Here is a 25,976-nt window from a genome sequence, read left to right as displayed (position 1 = left end):
AAGGAGCAGTCCTCATTGGAGGATACAACATTCTAAAAGGAGGGACAGTAAAGGTATTCTCCAATGAAAAGCCATCATTTCTGAAGGGCAGTAAGATGAACCAATGAAAGAGATGGGCGTTTTTTGAAGTTCGAGACAGCACTTGCGCTGCCCAGGCGAGACCTAAAAATGACTAAAAATCACGGCACGTGGCCCACAGTGGCAGCCCCTTTCCAGGGTGTCACTGGTCACCATTTATCTGATGAATGTTGTAGTAGTGAGGTGTTTAACTGCACCTGTGAGATGAAACCTCTCCTCGGACCATGATTGTGTTAGATAAAAGTGCACGATATTGAAATAATGTGGTCAGAGATTGTTGTTCCGCCGCATAATTTGCCTCATCTCGATGTATAATTTACTCAACCCTGCGGCAGAAATTGCTCCTCCGATAGCGCGTGATGCCAGTGACCTGATTATGAATTATTACAGGTGAAGGCCTGAGAAAGCAGTTATATTTCAGCCTTTGGAACATTAAGTGAAAGAGCAAATGCAGGAAGAAATTGTTTGACGATTATTTTTGAGCTGTCATAAGGTTCTAAAACAAATATTATAACAAACAGACGCAGAACAGCCACGTTAAAAATAACAGAGGATTTTTATACAAATCCATATTTTGGTGACCGCTCCTGGCACTTACAAAATCTGAGAACAAAACCAAATTACTGGTATTTTTGCTGAGAAAGGAGGGAAACCTCGAGACAGAGCCCAGACCGCAGAGGAGTCAGTACTCTGCTCTGTGACTGTAACATGAACCCGGAAGTCCCGGCGCAGGCAGAGAGGGGCAGACGCACAGACACACCCACTGCACACAGAGAGGGACAGACGCACAGACACACCCACTGCACACAGAGAGGGACAGACTCACAGACACACCCACTGCACACAGAGAGGGGCAGACGCACCGACACACCCACTGCACACACAGAGGGACAGACGCACAATCACACCCACTGCAGAGAGAGAGAGAAACTGAAACTTACCTTCACTTCCTGCATTTCTGCATCATGGCGGCAGCAGCTCAGCTCGGGAACCTCCAGGAAGAGGCCACTTGTTCCATCTGTTTGGAATATTTTACTGATCCGGTGATGATCGATTGTGGACACAACTTCTGCCGCTCCTGCATCACCCAGAGCTGGGAGGAAAGAGATGGAAACTTCCCCTGTCCACAGTGCAGGGAAATATCTTCTGGGAAAAATCTCCGACCCAACAGACAACTGGGGAACATGGTGGAAATGTTAAAACAGCTTCATCTGCCCCCCGTGAAGCCCCCGGAGGAGAATCTGTGCGAGAAACATGATGAGAAGCTGAGGCTGTTCTGTGCAGAGGATCAGAGGATGATATGCTGGGTCTGCCGGGAGTCCAAGGAGCATAAAACTCACTCAGCAAGTCCTATAGAGGAGGCTGCAGAGGAGCACAAGGTACGTCTGTGGGCGTTCAGGGATCACAAAGTCGCTTGTTGAGCCTCCAAGGGGCAGCCGGAGAGCACACGCTGTGTGTTCCAGAAGGCGCCATGTCACTGGGACAACACTTTTACATTTCTGGATTTAGCTTTTTACATATTTTGACCTGGTGTGTTCAAGCAATAGGGTCCAGTAAAGTGAATCAAAACTACAAATCCCAGAATGCACTGATATGTTAAATCAAAATCCTAGAAATGAAAAAGTTGTGTCCCGGTGGCCTGGAGTCATCTGGTCTCCCTCCCTGTTTATGCCATAGAGGAGGCTGCAGAAGAGAACAGGGTGTGTCTGTGGATGTGTATGGATCATAAGGCACCCGTGGTCCCCAAAGACCACGTGCGAGGAGTGTATGTGGGTGTTCAAGATTCACAAGTGAAGACAGTGTAAGTTCCACAGTGGAAGAAGCTGCAGAGGAGCACAAGGTATATGTGTGGGTGTTAAAGATTCACAAGTGAAGGCAGTATGTACATTCTGCAGAGGAGCACAAGGCAGTCTGTGGACGATCACGATTCACAGTTGAATAAACTTGTTAAGTCTTTAAGAGGATACAATGTATATTTTGGGAGTGTTAAGTGTTCTTCGAGAAGGCTGCTGAAAAATACAAGGTATGTTTCTTTGAGTTTAGGGATAGGTAAGTGAATCCACTCCATGAGGGCTTTAAAAGAACCTGCAAAAGAGCACACAGTGTGTCTGTCAGAGCGCTGGGATCTTGGGCCGTATACTGTGAGGTACAGAGGCGGCTGCAGAGGATCAGAGGCGTGTGTGTGGGTGTTTTAGGATCTTGCACTATACTCGAAGGATTACATGTGGCACTGCAGTGAGTTGTCGGTGTCAGAAGACTTGACACGACAATGCAGGGTGTAGCACACGAGCTCACAGGAGCAGGGACACAGCAGAAGAGCTGCAGCAATGCATGGTGACGCACACAGGGTCTCAAGGGCATTGGTGCAGATGACTCCCGAACAGTGCAGGGTTCACCAGACACAAAGAGAGGTGCAGGGTCCAGGCGCTAGACTCGCATCATCATTGGGCACAGAGTGAAGATCTCCTGTAGCTTTGGCTGCTTGAAGCTTGCTGGCTTTGGGGACCCCTCACAGGATGAATGACCGTCAGGCTGGGCTGCGATCACAGGCTCCCGGTCTGGGGAAGCTCGGAGTGTCCGACCTCCTCACCTCTAGGTGCTGAGCAGTAGACTGGGCACGGGTGATGAGGACAAACCCCTCCCTTCAGCGGCAAGAGAGGTCCTTCCTCTAGTGTAGTTCCTAGTTTCCCACTAGGCCCTGCGCATTGGAATAACATAAACAGTAGTATCGACGTGGAACTGCGGATATTCCAGGCCTCCACTGACTATGCTAAACTTAATTGGGTTGTGTTACCAACTAGCTCAGAGGTCACTGGAAACTTTCTTCTCTGCATAGGAAGTGATCAGCTTCCTTGGCACAGACAAGAAGGGATTCAGCTTTCCAACAACCGTGCAACATGACAACTTTGCTCCTCAGATCAAGAGTCGATCTCTAGGGTCGTGTGAAACAATAGACATAGATTTCACTCAGTCAGTCTAGTGCAGTTTACTTTCACAGTATGTAGAGAATAGAGAGACGGGCGTGTATCAATAAAGGATTAACATTTATTGAACAGTCTTTCTTCTCGTACAAGAGAAATGTATTGCCACAATTGCAATAACTGTTATTATAAAAAGTACGTACAGTAAGATAAGTATTGCGAAATAGAACTGTAAAAGCATTGATATGGTTTCTTAGCCATATAATGGTTTAAAAGTAATAAAACATATATACAGTCATATATACATTAGGCTAACATACTCAACTGGTGCTTCTAACTAAGCCTACCCCAGTGTGCCTGACCTAAGCCTAACACGTGAGAAGGGGAGTAAGTAAGTAGCTTAAGTTAAGTTGGTTTTGCCAAGGTTTGTTTCAAGAATTCTCGTTTAAGGGTTTAGTCAACACCATACCTCTGAATAGAATGATGGAGGATTGGTATCTCCTTCAGGGGTCTCTCTCGATATCCCAGTCACCCGCGAGGGTAAACTGGAAGCGCCGGGACTGGATTTCTCTACACGAGAAATGCAGCGGCTTCTCTCAGCGCGTCGAGGAAGGAGGGGTGACAGCGTCCGCGGGCAGCTGGGCTGGATGTCTTCGCAGAGGACGGCTGCACGGCTCCTCAAGCGTACTGAACCATAGTTCGCGCTGTAGCGGCGATAATGGTAATCAGTAGCTTCACCACCACAGGATAGCAGGCTGCAGCGACAGAGTGCTAGTTGTTACCAACACGGGGTCATGCAGGCAGCTGGCATCAGCAACATGTTCGCTCATTGCTTAAGGCAACGTTGGTAATATTTATACCTGACAGGTGCCGGGTTTGACACAAGTTTGCTGGACATAAGACGTCAATTAAAGATGTCACTAGGAAGTGACAGTTATCAGTTGCTCATTAGAGTTCCATTACTAATCAAAACATAGCAAGCGGGGATTTCCAGGTTTGCTAAGTTTTTATCTTGTTGAAGAACTCGGAGTGTTATCTAGGAATATCAGATAGTGACTGCTGCTCTGTCATTGAACTAATTGGTCGCAAAGGAAGTAGCAGAGAGTCATGCTGGAATGTGGCTCTGTTCGTGTGAGGCCAGAGATGACTTTACAGAAAATCGCACTTGAACGGTTATGCCAATATAGGGAATAAATGGATTTATAGCCGAATAGGGGCATAAGGTCACAGTATCGATCAGGACCCTAGATAAGCACGCAACACTGGGGTCCAGCGCCTCCTGTAGAAGAGAGGTGGCCATCATTCCCGTCTCTGGTCTTCAGCGTTCTCTTCAGTAGAGGTCCTTCCTCTGTCCTGGGGGTCCAGCGCCTCCTGTAGAAGGGAGGCAGCCATCATTCCCGTCTCTGGTCTTCAGCGTTCTCTTCAGTAGAGGTCCTTCCTCGGTGCTGGGGGTCTAGTGGCTCCTGTAGAAGGGAGACAGCCATCATTCCCATCTCTGTTCTTCAAAGAGGGTCCTTCCTCGGTCCTGGGGGTCTAGTGGCTCCTGTAGAAGGGAGACAGCCATCATTCCCATCTCTGGCCTTCAGCGTTCTCTTCAGTAGAGGTCCTTCCTCGGTCCTGGGTTCTAGCGGCTCCTGTAGAAGGGAGACGGCAATCATTCCCGTCTCTGGTCTTCAGCGTTCTTTTCAGTAGAGGTCCTTCCTCGGTCCTGGGGGTCCAGCGCCTTCTGTAGAAGGGAGACGGCTATCATTCCCGTGTCTGATCTTCAGCGTTCTCTTCAGTAGAGGTCCTTCCTCGGTCCTGGGGGTCCAGCGCCTCCTCTAGAAGGGAGACGGCCATCATTCCCGTCTCTGGTCTGCAGCGTTCTCTTCAGTAGAGGTCCTTCCTGGGTCCTGGGGGTCCAGCGCCTGCTGTAGAAGGGAGACGGCCATCATTCCCGTCTCTGGTCTGCAGCGTTCTCTTCAGTAGAGGTCCTTCCTGGGTCCTGGGGGTCCAGCGCCTGCTGTAGAAGGGAGACGCCCATCATTCCCTTCTCTGGTCTTCAGCGTTCTCTTCAGTAGAGGTCCTTCCTCGGTCCTGGGGGTCTAGCGCCTCCTGTAGAAGGGAGACGGCCATCATTCCCATCTCTGGTCTTCAGCGTTCTCTTCAGTAGAGGTCCTTCATCGGTCCTGGGTTCCAGCGCTTCCTGCAGAATGGAGACGGCCACCATTCCCGTCTCTGGTCTTCAGTTTTCTCTTCAGTAGAGGTCCTTCCTCGGTCCTGGGGGTCTAGCACCTCCTGTAGAAGGGAGAACGCCATCATTCCCACCTCTGGTCTTCAGCGTTCTCTTCAGTAAAGGTCCTTCCTCGGTCCTGGGGTCCACCGCCTCCTATAGAAGGGAGGCAGCCATCATTCCCGTCTCTGGTTTTCAGCGTTCTCTTCAGTAGGAGTCCTTCCTCTGTCCTGGGGTTCTAGCGCCTCCTGTAGAAGGGAGACGGCCATCATTCCTGTCTCTGGTCTTCAGCATTCTCTTCAGATGAAGTCCTTCCTCGGTCCTGGGCGTCCAGCGCCTCCTGTAGAAGGGAGACGGCCTTCATTCCCCACTCCGGTCTTCAGCGTTCTCTTCAGTAGAGGTCCTTCCTTGGTCCTGGGGTTCTAGCGTCTCCTGTAGAACGGAGACGGCCATCATTCCCGCCTCTGTTCTTCAGCGTTCCCTTCAGATGAGGTCCTTCCTCTGTCCTGGGGTCTAGTACCTCCTGTAGAAGGGAGACGGCCATCATTCCCGTCTCTGGTCTTCAGCGTTCTCTTCAGTAGAGGTTCCTCATCGGTCCTGGGTTCCAGCGCTTCCTGTAGAAGGGAGACGGCCATCATTCCTGTCTCTGGTCTTCCGCGTTCTCTTCAGTAGAGGTCCTTCCTCGGTCCTGGGGGTCTAGCACCTCCTGTAGAAGGGAGACGGCCTTCATTCCCGTCTCTGGTCATCAGCGTTCTCTTCAGTAGAGGTCCTTCCTCGTTCCTGGGGGTCTACCGCCTCCTGTAGAAGGGAGGCAGCCATCATTCCCGTCTCTGGTCTTCAGCGTTCTCTTCAGTAGAGGTCCTTCCTCGTTCCTGGGGTCCACCGCCTCCTGTAGAAGGTGGGCGGCCATCATTCCTGTCTCTGGTCTTCCGCGTTCTCTTCAGTAGAGGTCCTTCCTCGGTCCTGGGGGTCCAGCGCCTCCTGTAGAAGGGCGACAACCATCATTCTCGCCTCTGGTCTTCAGCGTTCTCTTCAGTTTAGGTTCTTCCTCGGTCCTGGGGGTCCAACGCTTCCTGTAGAAGGGAGACCGCCATCATACCCGTCTCTGGTCTTCACCGCTCTCTTCAGTAGAGTTTCTTCCTTGGTCCTGGGGTTGAGCGTCTCCTGTAGAAGGGAGACGGCTGTCATTCCGGTCTCTGGTCTTCAGCGTTCTCTTCAGTAGAGGTCCTTCCTCGGTCCTGGGGGTCTAGCGTCTCCTGTAGAAGGGAGACGGGCATCATTCCCGTCTCTGGTCTTCAGCGTTCTCTTCAGTGCTGTGCAGAGCTCCATAAAGTTAGAAGGGGACAGTTTATATCCTGTCCTCGGATAGTTCGCTTCAATCCAACTGTCCAATAAGATTCGTAGTTAGCCCCAGACTTTTGGAGGGAACCAGTGAACTTGAGAGTGAACCACACACAATCCCTCCTTCCATCAGGATAGATATTCAAGACAAACATTGCAATTGGCCTAAAAAACATCCTAATGGAGGGTGGGGGGTGTGAGGAGCAGGGAATGGCGGGGAGGCTACAGAGAGAAGGGGGACTATAGGCGCTGACTACAACCAAGACTCTGATTCACCCTACAACAGAAAGCGTTTCACACACACTGTGGCCCCCATCACCACACATGGGAACCTCGCCTCACATGTCCACAGGCACTGCATCCTATGGACCTGGGCCTGAAGGCACCTGAGCATGACAGCACTGTGAGGCCCTGCTCATGGTAATACAGCGCTATACACATCTGTGTCACAACATGTATGCTGCACTCAGATGGAGCCCAGAGAAGACATACTACACAGAAAGTAGTGTCAGTCACTCTCCGATCTGAGTTTGAGGCGACATCCACCCCACTTCTATACTCGTCTGCCACAAGCCGTTAGTAGCGTCATGGGCTGGTCATGTGAGGGGGATCCACTCGGGTAAAAGCAGGACCTCTCTGGGTGGATCTCAATCTCGCACTCTGATGGAGAGCAGCGCTCCAGATGTAAAGCCCTCGTCAGGGGACCTCCGGTGCTGGTCTCCTGCACAAGAAGATATCCCGGGCCAGGATAGTAAAACGGAAGCAGTTTGTCACATGGACACTGCGCCGAAACCTTTCACCCTACTGTTCACGCTCTCAATCTGCCATCCTGCCATGCTCCATGCTTGGGTTCGGTCCTGCTCTCCTGACTGCCTGTTCCTTGTTGCAGACTCTGCATCAGAATGCTGCCTGCTCTCTCGCTAATCCTGCCTGTTCCCAGCTGTGGCCCTGTATGAGGTTGGTGCCTGTTCTCTGTTGCAGACCCTGTTAAGGGCTGGTGTCTGATCTCTCGTTCTAGCAGGTTTATTTCCTCTGACCCTTTTTATGAGTCTGCTGCCTCTTTTCTGTTGCAGACCCTGTAAGGCTGGTGTCGATTCCTGCTTCAGACCTTGTAAAGGGCTGGAACTGGCTCTGTTGCAGACTCTGTCTGCAGGCAACTGCCTGACTCCTGTCATAGACCATAAAAGGGCTTGATATCTTTTCTCTCTCTCTGTCTCGCTCGCCTTCTACTCTGTATGGTGTCTGCTGTCTATTTTTTCTCACAGACCCTGTATGAGACCAGCACCTGCTGTCGTGCTGTGCGTGCCTGTTCTCTGTCACAGACCCTGGCTGGGGTTGGGGCCTGCATTCTTCCTGTGTCTGTTCTCTGTCACTGACCCTGTATGAGGCTAGTACCAGCTCCCTTACTGTGACTGTTCACTGTCACAGACCGTGTCAAAATTTGGTGCCCGCACTCTCGTTTTGGTTGTGTGCTCTCTGTTGCAGACCCTCTCTGGGGCTGGGGCCTGCACTCTTCCTGTGTCTGTTCTCTGTCAAAGACTCTGCCAGCGGTTGGGGCCTGCACTCTTCCTGTGTCTGTTTTCTATCACAGCCCCTGCCTGGGGTTGTGGCCTGCATTCTGCCTGTGTCTGTTTTCTGTCACAGACCCTGCCTGGGTTTGGGGCCTGCACTCTTCCTGTGTCTGTTCTCTGTCAAAGACTCTGCCAGCGGTTGGGGTCTGCACTCTTCCTGTGTCTGTTTTCTGTCACAGCCCCTGCCTGGGGTTGTGGCCTGCATTCTGCCTGTGTCTGTTTTCTGTCGCAGACCCTGCCTGGGGTTGGGGTCTGCACTATTCCTGTGTCTGTTTTCTGTCACAGACCCTGCCTGGGGTTGTGACCTGCACTCTTCCTGTGTCTGTTTTCTGTCACAGACCCTGCCTGGGGTTGTGACCTGCACTCTTCCTGTGTCTGTTTTCTGTCACAGACCCTGTCTGGGGCTGGGGCCTGCACTCTTAATGTGTCTGTTCTCTGTCAAAGACTCTGCCAGCGGTTGGGGCCTGCACTCTTCCTGTGTCTGTTTTCTGTCACAGCCCCTGCCTGGGGTTGTGGCCTGCATTCTGCCTGTGTCTGTTTTCTGTCACAGACCGGCCTGGGGTTGGGGTCTGCACTATTCCTGTGTCTGTTTTCTGTCTCAGACCCTGCCTGGGGTTGTGACCTGCACTCTTCCTGTGTCTGTTTTCTGTCACAGATCCTGCCTGGGGTTGGGGCCAACACTCTTCCTGTGTCTGTTTTCTGTCACAGACCCTGCCTGGGGATGGGACCTGCACTCTTCCTGTGTTTGTTTTCTATCACAGACCCTGCCTGGGGTTGGGGCCTGCACTCTTCCTGTGTCTGTTTTCTGTCACAGACCCTGCCTGGGGTTGTGACCTGCACTCTTCCTGTGTCTGTTTTCTGTCACAGATCCTGCCTGGGGTTGGGGCCAGCACTCTTCCTGTGTCTGTTTTCTATCACAGACCCTGCCTGGGGTTTGGGCCTGCACTCTTCCTGTGTCATTTTTCTGTCACAGATCCTGCCTGGGGTTGGGGCCAGCACTCTTCCTGTGTCTGTTTTCTGTCACAGACCCTGCCTGGGGATGGGGCCTGCACTCTTCCTGTGTTTGTTTTCTATCACAGACCCTGCCTGGGGTTGGGGCCTGCACTCTTCCTGTGTCTGTTTTCTGTCACATACCGTGCCTAGGGTTGGGGCCTGCACTCTTCCTGTGTCTGTTTTATGTCACAGATCCTGCCTGGGGTTGGGGCCTGCACTCTTCCTGTGTCTGATTTCTATCACAGACCCTGCCTGGGGTTGGGGCCTGCACTCTTCCTGTGTCTGTTTTCTGTCACAGACTGTGAACATTTCTTTGGTTGTCTGTTCTTTCACAGACCCTACGTGTGGCCGGCACTTGTATAGGACAAGGACCAGATATGGTTAATCAGATGCGGGGATCTGGATGTAACATATTTAATAACAATTTGGATATGTGTGGCCAGAATTTCCAATCTGGACGTCTGCTATTGGTACTGACAGTCTGAATTTATATGGGCAGTACTTACAGCCTGGATATAGAGCGCAAACCGAGGGGCTGCCCCTGGGAAGATGCAATTTTTGGGGGAAGGTCTAGGGTGGGCTGTCGGTGTTCCTTAAAGAGATGGGTCTTCAGCATTTTCCTAAATTGGGGAGAGTTGGAGCTGATGCCACGTCGAAAGTGATGCTGTGCCAGATCCTGGAAGCATGAACGGAGAAGGCTTGCCTTCTGGGTTTTTCTTCTTACAATTTCATGTCTTGAGTCTGGTGATATCCGCGCTCCTGGTCAGATGTCGTTCCTTGAACGTGTATAGTTTGTTTGCCAGGTAAGCTGGGGTCTTGTTGTTGAGCGCTTTATTTGAAGCACCTGGTCATGAAGATGACCTGGGCTGGAAGCAGCAGCTAGTATAGGGATTTTATTTTTATTTTACACCCATGTGAGAATTTACATACAGCAATATTTAGTAATCAAAAGCAGCATAGCTGTACATAGTAAATAAAGTGCTATGTGTCAATAAATACACACCTTTTATTTTAAGCCAGACTTGACCAGTGAGTTTCTTCTAAACATTCCATTGAAATAAAAATAAAAATAAAACATGTAGGTTTCATACAGCAATATTAAGCTGGAAGAAGCTGCAGAATTGTACATAATAGATAAAGTGCTGAATGTCAATAAATTCCACAGAATATCCTGATACAAATTCAACTAGTAACTTCCATCTGAATACATCATTAAATAAATATTTTAGATGTCATATATAGTGCTGCACGGGAATTGATTGAGACTCTACCTTGCTGCTGAACTCGCTGGGGCTAAAGAAGCGAGAAAGTTACTGCCCACAACGCTGCCAGACACCGCCACCGGTCACTCCACGCCACCGCAGCCCCTCCACTCGTGCGCGGCCGCTGTGTTTGGAGGACTGAGGGGAGCTGGGAACTACATATCCCAAGCTCCCTCGCGGCCCTGCTAAGGGGGATTACGCGCCAGGAGGTGCCATAAAACCAACGTCACCCCCGCGTCGCGGGAGCGCCGGGCTAAGCCCGGGCAAAGGGCGGGCCCTCCACGGCCCTCAGAGGCCAGAAGAGGCCGTGCTGGGCCACCACCCTAACCCCTTTCTACTGTTTTACGCAAGGCATTTATGCAACTTGATAAATAAACGGATACTCAAGCTTTCTATGTTGTGACTAATTGGTGACCAAGTATGAGGAAGGTACACAAAAGCTCCAGGATGCCCACCTTAAGATCTAGTACCAAACAGAAGGTGGACACCCCACAATCAGTACCTACACTCACAGCGATTGACAAAATGCTACAGCAGACACTAGGGGTTGTAGCCACTGCAATAGCAAATACAGAACGGAGGATGTCTCTACCACCAATGACGATCATCCAAGACACACAAGAAGTAACAACTGATCTTTCAGTAGTCACTTTAGATGCTACAGACGACGCAGACACTAGCCTTGGTGTTACTTCCTCCTTTGCCGAGCTTCCATGTGCCCAGGCCCCCACTGAGAGCAATAGGGATACAGTGAATATTCAGACCAATTTAAGCACTGTGTGCCCCAAAGAAAAGGCGACCTCAAGTAACAGCGAAGGAAAAAGATCTAGAGAAGTTCAAAAACAGGGGAAAACAAGCATTTACAATGCAATGGTCTCGGCATCATTAAAGGTAGAGCTATTGGCATTGCTCATGACATTTCGTTTTTTGTGGGGCAGGGGGGAGGGAGGAGTGTGTGTGTATGTATGTATGTATGTATGTATGTGTGTGTGTGGTGTCTCAAGTGATGTGGTGGTGTCCCCGAGTGATGCCCCCGAGTGATGTGGTGGTGTCCCCAAGTGACGAGTGGTGCCCCTGAGTGATGTGGTGGTGACCCAGAGTGGTGTGGTGGTGTCCCCGAATGAAGTGGTGATGTCCCCGAGTGAAGTGGTGGTGTCCCCGAGTGAAGTGGTGATGTCCCCGAGTGAAGTGGTGGTGTCCCCGAGTGAAGTGGTGGTGTCCCCGAGTGAAGTGGTGGTGTCCCCGAGTGAAGTGGTGATGTCCCCGAGTGAAGTGGTGGTGTCCCCGAATGAAGTGGTGATGTCCCCGAGTGAAGTGGTGGTGTCCCCGAATGAAGTGGTGATGTCCCCGAGTGAAGTGGTGGTGTCCCCGAATGAAGTGGTGATGTGAAGTGGTGGTGTCCCCGAGTGAAGTGGTGGTGTCCCCGAGTGAAGTGGTGGTGTCCCCGAGTGAAGTGGTGATGTCCCCGAGTGAAGTGGTGGTGTCCCCGAATGAAGTGGTGATGTCCCCGAGTGAAGTGGTGGTGTCCCCGAGTGAAGTGGTGATGTCCCCGAGTGAAGGGGTGGTGTCCCCGAGTGAAGTGGTGGTGTCCCCGAGTGAAGTGGTGGTGTCCCCGAGTGAAGTGGTGGTGTCCCCGAGTGAAGTGGTGATGTCCCCGAGTGAAGTGGTGGTGTCCCCGAGTGAAGTGGTGATGTCCCCGAGTGAAGTGGTGGTGTCCCCGAGTGAAGTGGTGGTGTCCCCGAGTGAAGTGGTGGTGTCCCCGAGTGAAGTGGTGGTGTCCCCGAGTGAAGTGGTGATGTCCCCGAGTGAAGTGGTGGTGTCCCCGAGTGAAGTGGTGATGTCCCCGAGTGAAGTGGTGGTGTCCCCGAGTGAAGTGGTGATGTCCCCGAGTGAAGTGGTGGTGTCCCCGAGTGAAGTGGTGGTGTCCCCGAGTGAAGTGGTGATGTCCCCGAGTGAAGTGGTGGTGTCCCCGAGTGAAGTGGTGGTGTCCCCGAGTGATGTGGTGGTGTCGCCAGAGTGATGTGAAAATCGAACTTCTGATGCACAGACTTGAGAACACAAAGGTATAATGGGGGGAAATTAAACCTTCAAGCCCCAGAATACAACAATTTTGCTGGCTAAAATATTGTGCAATTTTCCAGCACTGCAGTCACCAGGATCATCTGTGAAAGATGTTCAGACAAAACAATATCTAGGACATGTCAACATTACCAGTGGTAGGCTTACAGAAGTAAACCATTGTTTTTCCCGTGGCAGCCACACTTGTAAAAGACCTCTAGGGCTGAGGATTGTTCAGGGGCACGACTGATTTGCCCCTGAAAAGTCGGCAGGCTGTTTCAGATTTAGTAACATCTCCTACCAGTGAATGAATTGCAGTTAAAAGGCTGGAGGGGATGCGGTATAACCAGACACATGACACTTCTGAACCTTACCAGGCAACAGAGAAAAGGCAGATTCAGTGGCGCCCCAAGAACCTCATACATCTGACTGATTTCACCTTAGCGCTACTGCAACATATGATCAAAATGAAGAAAACATGCACAAACAACCCAGGCTGCTTGCAGAGAACCTTTCATTCTGAGGAGTCTCTTCATGATATTGTCAGATAACTAATGTTTATTACTGTCCAATTCATCCAACCCGTTTTATTAACCTCAAAAGGATGAAAGGCTGAGTGGACCTGTGACTATAGAGGCCAAAGTTGACCTCTGCAGTGGATGCAAGAGACCTCTGAGCTACCAGCACTGGCTTAATTCAATACATTTGACATAGTAAAATACTGTAACTAAAATACATATTTTAGCCCTTGTTTACTCCATCTGTGAGCCTAGTGCCCATGTACTGTTTTTGCAAACCGTTTTAAGATGGAATTAATAAAGGTAACAACAAGCCACTGATGTAGGGATCAAAAGTTAGGAATTGAAGATTCACACCTTCATTAACCAATGATGCTAAACTTACATACATCTATCTCTCTAAGGGGCAGTATTACAAGTGGGGCAGTAATCAGGAACATATAATGAAGCCCTAAAGACCAAAACAAACAGGACTGCACGTGAAATTTTGTCGACTATAATTCAGATTTAAGAAGCGCAGGTACTCAATACATTCCTAACTATCCTCAGATCACTACCTAAAACATATGTTCATGTTTGAAACACAATTGTAATGGTGTTCTCTGAACAAAGGACAATTGCAGCAGAGTTCCCTGCCCACGTCGTATGAACCAAGTTCAGCAAAAGTGACGCCGAAGTCCTATTCATTTTGACTTGTACAGAGAACAATCTACACGTTAACATTTATTTCCTTATGATGCAGAATGCGTTTCTTGGGTTTGCGAATAGTGCAAGAGCCCTTCTGCCTTACCATATAAGCCACAAGCGTGTTACTGGACCATTTGAGAGGACAGCACTTAGAGGTCTCTGACTCAGAAGCAAACAAACTTTCTGAAAGTGAGCACTGTGACCTTAAGGACCTTCCCTAGAAGCGAAGCAATCACTGTTAGACTCAATTGTAAAACGTTCACGAAGTGAATGTTTCACCAAGAAATAAATAATCACCCAGAAATATTGTGCGCAATGCAGGTACAATTCCAAATTGGAGAGGCTCGCGCTTCAATGAAATCGTCGTATTCCGGCCGCCCCGGAAGTCAGGCACGGTCGCCTGTGACGGGGGCGGGGCCACGTCCAGACCGGAAGAGGAGGCAGGCGGAGTCAATGCGTCTCGCGGCCCGGGGCTCCTGTGAGCGGTGTGGAGCCCCGGGGCCGCGCTAGCAGGAGGTTGGGCGCCGCGTGCTGAGAGAAGAGTCCCCGACATTGGCCAGGTAAGTTACAAAAGGCTGGGGGGGCTTGGTGCACTTGTGTGTGTGTGTGTGTGTGTGTGTGTGCGCGTGTATGCTTGTGTGTGTGTGTATGTATGTGTGCGACGGTGAAGGCGGGGGAGGGAGGGGGGGCCTCGGTGCACTTGTGTGTGTGTGTGTGTGTGCGCGCGCGTGTCTGTATGTGTCAGGGGGATGTCTCTGTATGTATGTGCGTGCGTGCATGGGCGCTTGTGTGTGTGTGTATGCGCATGCGTGTGTGGTGCTTGAGCTTCCCAGGAGACCGCGCCTGGCCACAGCGCGCGTTCACGTTTCAAATCGGCTCCAAGGATGCGCGCTGCCGGAACTGTCTCCTGGGAAGCACACTCGCTAACAAAAGATCTCGGCGAGACGCGCTTCCGCGCGTTGAGCCGAGACCTAAAAAGGGACAAAACAATACAATAAATCATAATTTAGTGGCACCTATAACTACCTCCACACCAGGAATACCGTGCTGGGTGGCAAACATGGTAGCCGACCTGAAAGCACATCTAGAAGATACGATCACTGCCCTGATCAAACCCCTAATGTCAAAAATCGACAGACTAACATCTTTAATAAACAACAAAGGGGTTGGCCCCACTAGGCAATTGGGATAGGCATGGGCGGAAAATCTGTTCCGCTCGCGGATTTTGCGGATTTTCGGGAAATCCGCAATCCGCGAGATTCGCGAATCTCCCGCAAAATCCGCAAATCCGCGAGCAGCGGATTTTGCTCGCACTGCTCGCACTGTTCGCGTGAGTTCGCGTGAGTTCGCGCCCCGCGAATAAGTGCAAAATTGCAGAAATACGATCTTAGCAAAACTGAAAGTAACTACTTACCAGGTTCAAAAGTTCAGGCTCATCATTAGTAGCCATTTCCTGTAGTGCTTCCTGAGGGGCCCCTCCAGAGTTCAGTTGCCAGTTGAAACTATTATGTGACCCTGCTCTGAACCTCAGAATAGTTACGCATATGCCACAAAGGTCCTGAATTACAGCTAAGGGAGACAAGCAGGAGCCAGGCTGGAAGTTAAAATCCATTAATCAGCCCCTAATTCATTATTGTCAGTTGGGGCAGGGCAGGTGTTGTAACTAATTTTGCAACAATGAAAGCACTTAGCAAGTGCAAAAGATCACTAATCAGGGCGCACTAAGGAAGCAGGTGCCAGCTAAAAAAATATTCTGTGACACATTAATCAGCCCCAAATTAATTCAGGTCACTTGAGGCAGGGAAGGTGTGCTTTGCTTTGCCGAAAATAATGTACACTGGACAACCAGAGGGTGTGGTGATGAAACAGAGGGTGGCATGGGTGGGCCAGAGGGTGGCATGAGTAGTCAGAGAGTGGCAGTGGTGACAGAGAGTGGCAGTGATGAAGAAGAGTGTCCCAAACAGGCTGGACACGTAGAAACAACAAGTTCGCAAAACTTGCGACCCGACAGGTAAGTTCGCAAATTGCGAAATTGTGAAAAACCCTCGCGAACTGGCAGAAACACGGGCGAACACAAAAAAAAAAAATCCGCAAATTCGCGGGAATTCGCGGATTTTGCGGATTGCGAATCCGCAAATCCGCAAAATTCGCGAACGCGAGATCCGCAAAATTCGCTCATGCTTAAATTGGGACACGACAGCGCATTATCCAAAGTGGGAGAAGAGGGGGGTATGTCAAACAAGACATCAAAAGGCAAGGCAGTATTAGTTAATGAACCTACTGCAAACAGACTACAGAAAATCAGACAAATGATCACCCCGATAGTAGAAAAAGCTCCCATACCCCCTAACCCTTGCAGCTCTAGTGCCACCCCACATGCCCAAACAAAACAAGGCAAAGGACCACTCCAACGTTTCAAATGATAAAACAGACCAAACCCCAAAAGGAAAGACCACCACAAACCCCCCTCCAGAAAAAAATGCACCTGAAAAAATAAGATCGACTCGATTCCGGACAATCACTCTTCCACCTGAAGCTTTGCCCTTTGTTGTCGTATTCCACCATTGAAAGAGGGAAAAAGGGAAACACACCTGGAACTAAAAAATAAATGTGTGCAATGGCTGCAGATAAATAGACCCCTACCTCCAAATATCTGTGGCGAAATACTTACAGTAAGAAGGGGGGAGTGGATCGGGAGAGGAATAAAAACAATAGCAGGGGACATAATAACAATCAATTTCAGAGACATTGCAGCAGTGAATTACATATGTAATGCACCGACCAGCAGATCTCATACACAAATTCACCCTTTACATTTATCATTTTTCTACCCGTATATACCCCAAAGACCAGTGCAGGCAAATAGAATACCCACAAGTAGGGTCCAGCAGCTGGAACCACAGCATAGATTCACCCAATGGCAAATGCCTTGTCAAGGCACCCCAGCTTATGATCCCTTTCTATCTCAACATATGCACTGGAATAGGTTCAGTGCTCTGGAAGAGGTGGACTGACTTGTATCAGAGGAAACCAGTACCTTACACCCCATGAAGAGACTAGAGGAGGAAGGGCCCACTGGGACAGGAATTAACACACCGAGTACCCCAGGACATAGTGACGGTAGGGGGGCTAGTATACGGAATCCGAAAACAATAAAAGGGCGAATGAAATTAATAGAGCAACTAGATCAAAAGATAAGCCCCGTTCGAATTAGGCGGAACAGCGAAATTACACCAGAACCCCGTACCAATATAACAACAATAGGGGAAGTCAAGGAAGTACACTCACTAAGGGAATCAAAAGGGTTTCCCCTGGGGGACAACCAGGACAGTCTTCGTATTATATCCTGGAGTATTGCAGGACTAGCAGCTAAATATGAATCCCATGAATGGCGGAATTATATAAATAACTTCCAAATCATATGCCTGCAAGAAACATGGGCGGTTGACCCAAATCTGTTTAGCATAGAGGGATACAAATGCTTTTCTGTCCCGGCCATAAAATCACCATCGGGGAGAGCTATTGGAGGACTAATAATGTATGTTGATCTCCTTATTCAAGGGACCTGGTTTAATTATAACTGGGATTCACGAAACATACCAGCGGTAGGGTATCGCTTTAAAAGAATCAACCTCCTTTTACTAAATTGGTACAATGCTGTAGGCACGATGGGAAAGGGGTCAGTCATAAAAGAACTGAATTCCCGTCTAGATAAGCAGGATCTATTAAATAAGACACCAAACTCCCCCAGTATAATACTTATGGGGGATTTTAATTGTCACCTTTGTGAGAACCTAAGACCATTGAATAGGGATTGGTCACGATGCACCGTATCAAAAGGTCCACATTTTGCACACACAACTGAGGGATGGGATTTAGAGAAACCAACAAAAAGGCACAACCTGGTCCATACTATGGACCTGATAGAGCTAGGTAGAAACGGAGATCCTAACCCAACATTGAAAGGCAGGGGCTGCCATTCGTATATTGACTTCATTTTAGTCTCACCCCTCATAAAGAGAAGTATTAGCAGCATGGCCATAGACACAAGCATCTTTAGCGACCATAACCCTCTGATCTTAGTATCAAAAGGTTTTAATTTTAAAAAATCCTCACGTAGAACAGACATTATAGAAAAGGCAGTGGACCAGGGGAGGAGGATCAAGTGGGCCAAGATAGACTGAGACAAATTCTACAAAAGATTAATAACAGAAGGGCAAAACACTATAAACACATGCCTTGATCCCAGCGTGGGGGGAGCAATAGTGGTTAGTGCATTTGAAGAAATTGCACGCCATGTAGACAATTTACTAAAGACCTCTAAAGACAGTAAAGTAGCCCCTACTCTGCGTTGGTTTGACTCTGACTGTACTAAGGCGCATAAAAACCTTAAACTCAGCCTTCAGTCTCGTCCCAGGGACAATCTTAAAATAGCACAGTACAGAACAGAATACAAAAAAGCACTGAGATCCCACAAAAAGAGCTTACAAATACAAGCTTGGGAGGATCTAAGGGAGGCGGCAGAAAGGGGAGATACTTAGGGATTCTGGAAAGTTATTAACACACCATGTTTCCAGGACCCAGGAGTACCTAAAATAACAAATACCCTTCTACCGGAACAATGGCAGACCCATTTTAACCCAGGGTGAAGGACCGAGGTTAAACCCAAATACACAATTGGACTTCTCCCTGGGAGAAGTGGAACTGGCAATAGCATGACTGAGTAAGAACAAAGCACCCGGGTCTGATGGTATACCCCCAACCTCTACCGTAGCAACATAGATCTGTGGGCTCCACTGCTCACGAGGGTCCTGAACGAGGCAGTGGTGGCAGGGCCACCTCGTTCCTGGTCAACAGCAACCATAGTCCCGATTTACAAAAAAGGGAATCGTGATGACCCCCAATGTTATCGCCCTATATCCCTCATAGACGTGACGGCCAAGGTATTGGGCCGTGTTATTCTACATCGCCTGCAGGAATGGGCGGAGGAGAACCAGGTCTTGACAGACATCCAATATGGGTTTAGGGAGGGCAGATCTACCACTGATCAATGCCTGAATCTCTACCTCCTGACAGCCAAATATACTATCGCTGGTAAGGGGGCTATACACATGGGGTTCATGGACCTCTCCACGGCTTTTGACCGTGTAAATAGAGAAAAACTCTGGACTCTATTGTCAAATTTAGGAGTAGAAACAACCATTGGTAGACGTCCTAAAAACTTTACACTGGAACACTTCCGCAACAGTGCGATACAATCAAGAGGGAAGCAGGACTGAGCCCTTTTCATGTACCAGTGGAGTGAGGCAGGGCTGCATTCTGGCGCCTTTTCTGTTCTCTATATACATTAACCTCCTGGACAAAGAACTACTCAAATTGCGTGTGGTTCACCCCAAATAGGACACCGAGCGGTGCCCCTATTACTCTACGCGGACGACGCGGTGCTGTTAGCCAGAACACCAGTGGGGTTACAGAAGTTGATCGATGGCTCTGTCGATTTTATGGCTAAACTTGACCTATCGACAAACCTGGAAAAATCGTACGTCATGTCAGCAGGTGTTAAAGAAAAAGGGAAGTTTATATACAAAATTGGGTCACACAAGATTGGACAAGTTAAGACTTTCTCGTATCTTGGTGTACTGTTCGACGAACAATTACATTTTAACCCCCTGGCAGACAAACACGCTGCGAAATTGGTGGCGTCATCAGGGGCCATCATGGGCTACGGGAGAAGACTTGGCAGATGGTCCCCCGAGCAAATGCTAAACCTGTATAGGTCGGTATGTTGTGCCAAGGTCACTTACGGAGCAGAAGTATGGGGTTTCATAGACTAACAACTGCAGCAGATCCAGGTGGAAGAAAACAAGTTCTTTAAAAGAATCTTGAAATTGCCGCAGAGTACCCCGGCCTACATCATCAATGAGGAAGTAGGGGAGCCCTACATTGAAGACCACATTAAAATCAAACCCCTCCTTGCCTGGATTAAAATCTGGATTAATCCAGAAGCGGACCTCACAAGACAAATTCTAAAAGACTGTCTGAAACGTGACAGAGGGGGTTATATACCATGGCTGAAGTATGTAAAGGACTCCCTGGAGGCAATCGGCTGCAAAAATCTCTTTACAACCCCAGAATCCTTAACCGGCCAGAATAAAACAATGGTTAAAAAACTCTTCTCAGAATGGGCACTCGCGACTAGGGCCGAGGTGGAAAGGAGTAAGCCGACTGTTTTATCCTATTGCTTACTGACAGAGAAACAAGGAATGGAACCATGCCTAACTGTGATGCATAATGCCCAGGACCGATTTTATATGACTCGGTTTAGACTAAATATGCTACATCATCTACTTTCTGTCCCATCTGGGTTCACTCTTACATTGGAGGTGAAGGGTACCTGCGGCTGCGACGCTAGGTCTCCGCAGGATACCCTTCACTTTGTTCTGTTATGCCCCTTTTATTCCGTTCCAAGACGCAAGTTTTTAGTAGGGATCCTGAAAGAAACTAAACTTAGACAAGCAAAAATGGCCCTGAGGTTCCTTCAGGAAGCCTCAGATGCTCACACGCTGTTTTGTACAGTAAATTTTATCAGGGTTGCAATGCGGTTAAGGAACACCAGAGAAATAACTGACTGTAATGCTACTTAAACAGAGACCCAAGTATGGAAATTTCCCTTCCCTCTTTGTAAATGAAATGAATTTTTAGCTCATTTATTAACTCATTTTTTACCCCGTTTTTAAAATATATATAAAATGTGTATGTATTGTGTATGTACTTTTATGGTGTCTTTTTAAGTGCCGAATAAAGATTTAAATTGAAATAGTGCTGTACGGTGCTATGTGGCTATAAATACATATTTAATAATCTTTAACAGGTTGAACCAATGGAAGACATGTCATCCCCTATAAAGAGCTGGGCCTGTAAAATGTCATCTAGGTCGAGTAATATATAACCTTAGTCCATCCGCAGCTAATGCTACTGGTTCTAGCTCAACTCAGAGCCCTCCGACCCAGTTTGTGACTGGTGACCATATCTCTCGACCAGTCTTTCCTTCTTATGGCCTTTAAGTTTGTATAAGCTGACCTCTATATTATTAATAGACATGAATCTATTCAGCCACAATACAAACGTTGGGGGGTCAGGTTTGAGCCAATCTGCGGTGATACATAATCGTGCTACCGCAGTGGCAACGAAAATCAGGTACATTTCTTCCTGACCTCTGATATTAGATCCTGTGCTATCTGCCAGTCCTAAAAGCATCGTTACCAAAGTGAAGCTAATGGAATTTTTGGTAATAGGATTTAAAAGAGCCTCTATTCCTTTAATAAAAGGTAGTAGCTGAGGACATGAGTAAAACATATGCACAATCTCTCCTTAATCAGCTCTGCATTGCTTGCATTTTCCATAAAATTCAGGTCCCCATTTAGAGTGTAGTACAAATTAAAAGCAGTCTTTAAAAACTGGCTCTTTAAATTTGCTGGTAATAGATTTGTTTTGCACATTTCTAAAGACTCCTTAAGACATATTGTTGGTCTTTCTAGCCTTGTGCTCCACGTAGAGTCTTGAGCCTCTAAATCATCTCTTTGTATCTCAACCAATAGATCATATATGGACCCTATACTGTAGCTAAGTCTGGCTGCCTCAATGATAGGGATCTTCTCTATTGCATTTAATCCATTTTTCGTTTTTAATAGAAAATCCCTAATCTGTAGGAATAAAAAAAAAACTCTTGAGCTAGTCAAACATCTCCTGCAGATGATCATAGCAGATTGTCATTAAATAGATCTCCTATTGAATCAATAGCCTTCTGTTTCCACCTTTCCATCACAGAGTCTTGAAAAATAGTAGGCAGTAGGGTGGCTTCAGAGACCAGAGTGTAAAAGTTTATTTTAGGAATCACCAGTTGTCGCTTAAGCTGTGGCCACATTTTGTCGGGGGCTCTTAATAGCTTAAATCTAGTTTTATTGTAATTACGTGGCTCCAATGTTTTCATAAAGCATCCTTTTGCTTCAATTCCAAGCTCCATCTTATATATAATTGGATATTCTATGACACAACTCCACCTTGTTTCTCCAGTAAAAAAACAACCCTTCTATTGAATCAACATTCCCAGTAATAAGTGGTAAAATTGGGAAATTACCACCCACCTCGTAATCTTGGCATTGTCATATATTTAAGAGCCCTCCTAGGCTAGTTTCCGCAACCAGAGTTTACAAAGCTCCACTGGCATTGTCCTGAAAAGTACAATATTTTCGGTAAGATTGATATTAACCGTGCCCTCTAATCCCATGCCTGTTCCATCTGGTTGTGATGTTTGATTTTCATCCAGGCTGCCCCCGTCCCTTAACATACTGTCCAATGATTTCTCCCTCGTGTGGTGTCTGGTTGGGTCTATTTCCTCTTCCCCAGAGACTAGAGTGATCTGACAGCGAAAGAACCTATCGCCAGAGTCTGCATCAGCCTGTTTCGCCGTTGTCGAGCGCTGCTCTATCCTCTGTTCTTTGTTAGCCGATCCTTCATTTTTGTTTGCCTGGTTTTTTTTTTGTCCTCATTAGCCACGTAGTCGATCCAGGGGTGCTTCAACCACGAGATCCGATCGCCTCTGTAACACCAAGAGACCAAAGAGTGATCTCCTAATACACAAGAAGGCAGACAAGATGTCTCAGGCAATGAAGAACCCTGCACGAACTATCTCCATTCGGGCCATTTATTGGCAGGTAGTCCGACCGCAATATGGCATGGGGTGCCTCCCATTGGACAAGGAGATTTGGGCCTAATCATCGGACCCGGGAAAAAAAAATAAACCTGGGTTGGCTAATTATTCCGTCTCCACTCAATCAAAAAGTCCCAGAATCTCACAGAACGAGGGCTACATATTCTAGCTAGATCTACCTTCGATGTTACGTATAATGAAGACAGCCACTCTGCATGTGTCGGGGAGTTCGTACTAACCCAGTTTTTACAGATTTCTCTTCTTGCCAGTAGAATAGCATAGTATAGAAATTCTCTTTCCTTAATGTTCTCGTTTAGGCCAAAGATGATTAAAGACCATGAAAGTGGGATAGAGATTCTGAGAATTGATTTGAGTGATATCTTGATTTCTTGCCAATACGTAGCGGTGTTCGGACACTCCCAAAACATATGTAGGTCTGAGGCTGCTGGGAACGAGCATTTACTGCAGCATTTCCCGGGTTGGAATTTCGAGAGTTTCTTGGGGGAGTAATACGCCCGATGTAATGTAAAGAAATGATTGCGCCTCAGCCATGCTGGCTTTATGATTTTGTAGAGAAGGGTAAAGGATTCTACCCATGTGTCCTCTACCTGGAGTTCTCCCTCTCCTCCCCACAGTTTTACCAGAATGTTGAGCTCGCCCTCTCCATCATCTATGATGTTCCAATAGTAGAGTGCAACTTCCTTGCCTCCCGCGGGTTTCTCCACTAAGTTGTTTTCTAGGGGGCTGTATTCACCCATTATTGTTTTTTTCTTAGTTTGAGTTCGCAGCCAGCTGGCCAGTTGTATATATACTAGCAAGGAGAGTGATGTTGTCACCCTGACCTTGAATGTTTCCCATTTCATAAGGGATCCTTCTACCACTAAGTCCCCCCACCGTATTATACCTGCGTCCAGTAGGACCGTTTTGACTGTCTCGGTATATTGTGGTGAGAGCCCAGGTAATTCCCAGATCGGTGCGTGGTTAGAGAAATACCCTATCCCAGCCTTGGATTTAATTTGTGTCCATTCTTTTATGGGGCCCAGTAGTTAATGTTAATGTTAATGTTAATGTTAATGTTAGTATGTATTTGTTAAGCGCTCGTACGCCCGGGGGCTTCATGGCGCAGTTACTTTAGCCTGACTTTTTTAAAGAATTTCTGATGGCCGAACTTAAATAAGAAGCCATTCAGTGGAAGGTCCGAACCCGATAGCATTGCCTTAAACATATTGCCATTTGCATTGTCCAAAGGGACCTTAAGTAGCATCCTGGAGTGAGTCAGATGGAACGCCCAAGTGTAGTATTCCAGGGTTGGCAAGGCGAGACCCCCTTTTCTCTTCTCCTTCTTAGTTTCTTCCATTCCAGTCTGCTTGACTTGTAGCCCCAGATAAATGAATTAATATTTTGTTGGCATTTTGTGAGTTGTTTGGTTTCAAAAGTTAGTGGGATGGTATTAAAAATGAATGTATATTTGAGGAGAATACTCATTTTAACCAGACTGGTTCTCCCATAGATGGTAAGCGGGAGAAAGGACCAGGATTTCATCAAGATTTTAGATTCACGGGAAATCCGGTCTAGGTTATTTTGAGCCAGAAGATTTAAGTCTTTGGTGATTGTTATTCCCAGGTATCTCATTGAGGGTTTTACCGGAAGTTGAAGATTTGTGATATTCCAGGCCATTATTTCTGTCTTCCCGGCGTTTATTTCATATCCAGAGAATTTCCCAAATTCCTCCGCCTTCTTTATAACCGTTGGAAATGCCAGGGCCGGGTCCGTTGTGTAGATGAGGATGTCGTCGCCATATAGTCCGACTTTCTTCTCCCATCCAGAAAAAGAAAAGTGCGGGATGTTAATATCTTCTCTTATGTTTATGTTTATGTTTTTGAAATTTTTATTGCGCACAAATACCCGAGGGTGTCTCGGCGCATCTCAGACTGCCAAGGATGAATAACTACCAGATCACTCACTGATCGAATAACCAGGTTTTCAGGAGTTTCCGAAAGATGATGAGTGTGGGACTGGTTTTGATGGACAGGGGAAGTGAGTTCCACAGCCTGGGGGTTGCTACTAAAAAGTGTCTATCTCCCCAGTTAGTGGTTCTGGTGCGTGGGACCGCGAGGAGATGAATACCAGCCGAACGCAGGGGCCTTTGAGGCGCATAAATCCGAAAAGGCATCCTTGAGGAATCTAGGTCCTGAGTCATGGATGGCCTTATAGGCAATACAGAGTGCCTTGAACTTTATCCTGCTCTTGATTCTTAGCCAATGCAGTTGGCGAATAGCCAAAGAGGTAGGACGACGATTAGGGATGCCTAGCAGCATTCTAGCCGCTGCATTCTGCACTGCTTGAAGTTTTATTAGGATCTGTTCTTGAATGCCAAGGAAGAGGGCGTTGCCGTAATCCAATTTGGAGAAGACCAGAGTAGTGAACAAGGTTTTCCCTGCCCCTAACGGGAGGTATGGCAACAGTTTTTTGATCTTCCTTAGCATATAGAAAGATGATGAGACCACCGTGTTCACATGGTGTTTGAACAACAGCTTCTCATCGAACATGATACCGAGGTTTCTGACCTTGGCAACCGGGGTGGGGGGTGGACCCATTTCACTGGGCCACCAGATGGACGACCATTCCGGTGAAAGGTTGCCAAAGGTCATCACCTCGGTTTTGTCCGAATTTAACTTCAAGCAGCTGCTTGACATCCAAGAACTAATGGCCAGCATCCCCTTCTGAAAACTTGCGGCCACAGCCGGTCCATCCTTATGCACTGCCAACACCAATTGGGTGTCATCCGCATAGGTGGTTAAGCGGAGTCCATGGGCTTTAATAACTTTCGCCAAGTCCGCCACATATATATTAAATAATGTGGGGCTTAGCGAAGAGCCCTGGGGCACCCCACAAGGAAGGGTGAAGCTGGGAGAATAAAAAGTACCCAGTTTCACCGCCTGAGTACGGTTGGCCAGAAACGAAGCGATGAGGTCCCTGGCAAGGTGGGTCACCCCCAGGGCTGTGACACGGTCGATCAAGATGGAGTGATCGACCGTGTCAAAGGCGGCGGACAGATCCAGGAGTATAAGGACCGCTGCCCCGCCCTGGTCCATTATAGTCTGGATCTCGTCCGAGGCCTTTATCAAAGCTGTTGTTATGGACTGAGCAAATGGCTCTACGTACAAATTGAAAAGGAGGGGGCAGAGGGGGCACCCCTGCCTTGTCCCTCTGCTCATTTTAAAGGGATTTGTTCGCAAGCCATTGACTAACAGACAGGCTCTAGGGTTTTTATATAATAGGCCTATCACTCTGCAGAATTTAGGACCAAGTTAAAATTTATCCATTATTGTATTTAGATAGGGTCAATTGACCCTATCAAAAGCTTTTGTAGCGTCAAGTGTCATGGTTGCAAGGGGTAGAGAAAAAGTTGAGGCAATGTCAATGGCTACCACTAAGTCATATGTTAAATCAGCCAGTTGTCGGCCTCTAATAAACCCCTTTTGATCAGGATGGATAATTGATCCAATCTCGCTACCCAATCGTGCGGCCAAAATTTACGCAAAGATTTTATAATCATTATTGAGAAGCGAGATTGGACGATATGATCCGCACTCTGCTCGGTCTTTGCCTGCTTTTGATATTA

General features: G+C 48.0%; 1 protein-coding gene across 1 annotated transcript in view; it reads left to right on the top strand.

Moving 5' to 3' along the window:
* The first annotated feature begins 849 nt into the window (after positions 1-849).
* The window catches only part of LOC147710171 (E3 ubiquitin-protein ligase TRIM11-like), a 118,386-nt gene continuing 93,259 nt past the window's right edge, over positions 850-25,976 (top strand). The window contains exon 1 of the mRNA XM_086920862.1: positions 850-1,457. Coding sequence (XP_086776988.1) covers positions 1,044-1,457 — 414 coding nt within the window. The 5' untranslated portion in view covers positions 850-1,043. The remainder of the gene's footprint in view (positions 1,458-25,976) is intronic.

Source organism: Lissotriton vulgaris, chromosome 5 (genome assembly GCF_964263255.1).
Source record: "Lissotriton vulgaris chromosome 5, aLisVul1.2, whole genome shotgun sequence".
Taxonomy (NCBI): domain Eukaryota; kingdom Metazoa; phylum Chordata; class Amphibia; order Caudata; family Salamandridae; genus Lissotriton; species Lissotriton vulgaris.
The sequence above is the reverse complement of the archived record's forward strand: the minus strand, read 5'-3'. Positions and strand labels throughout refer to the sequence as shown.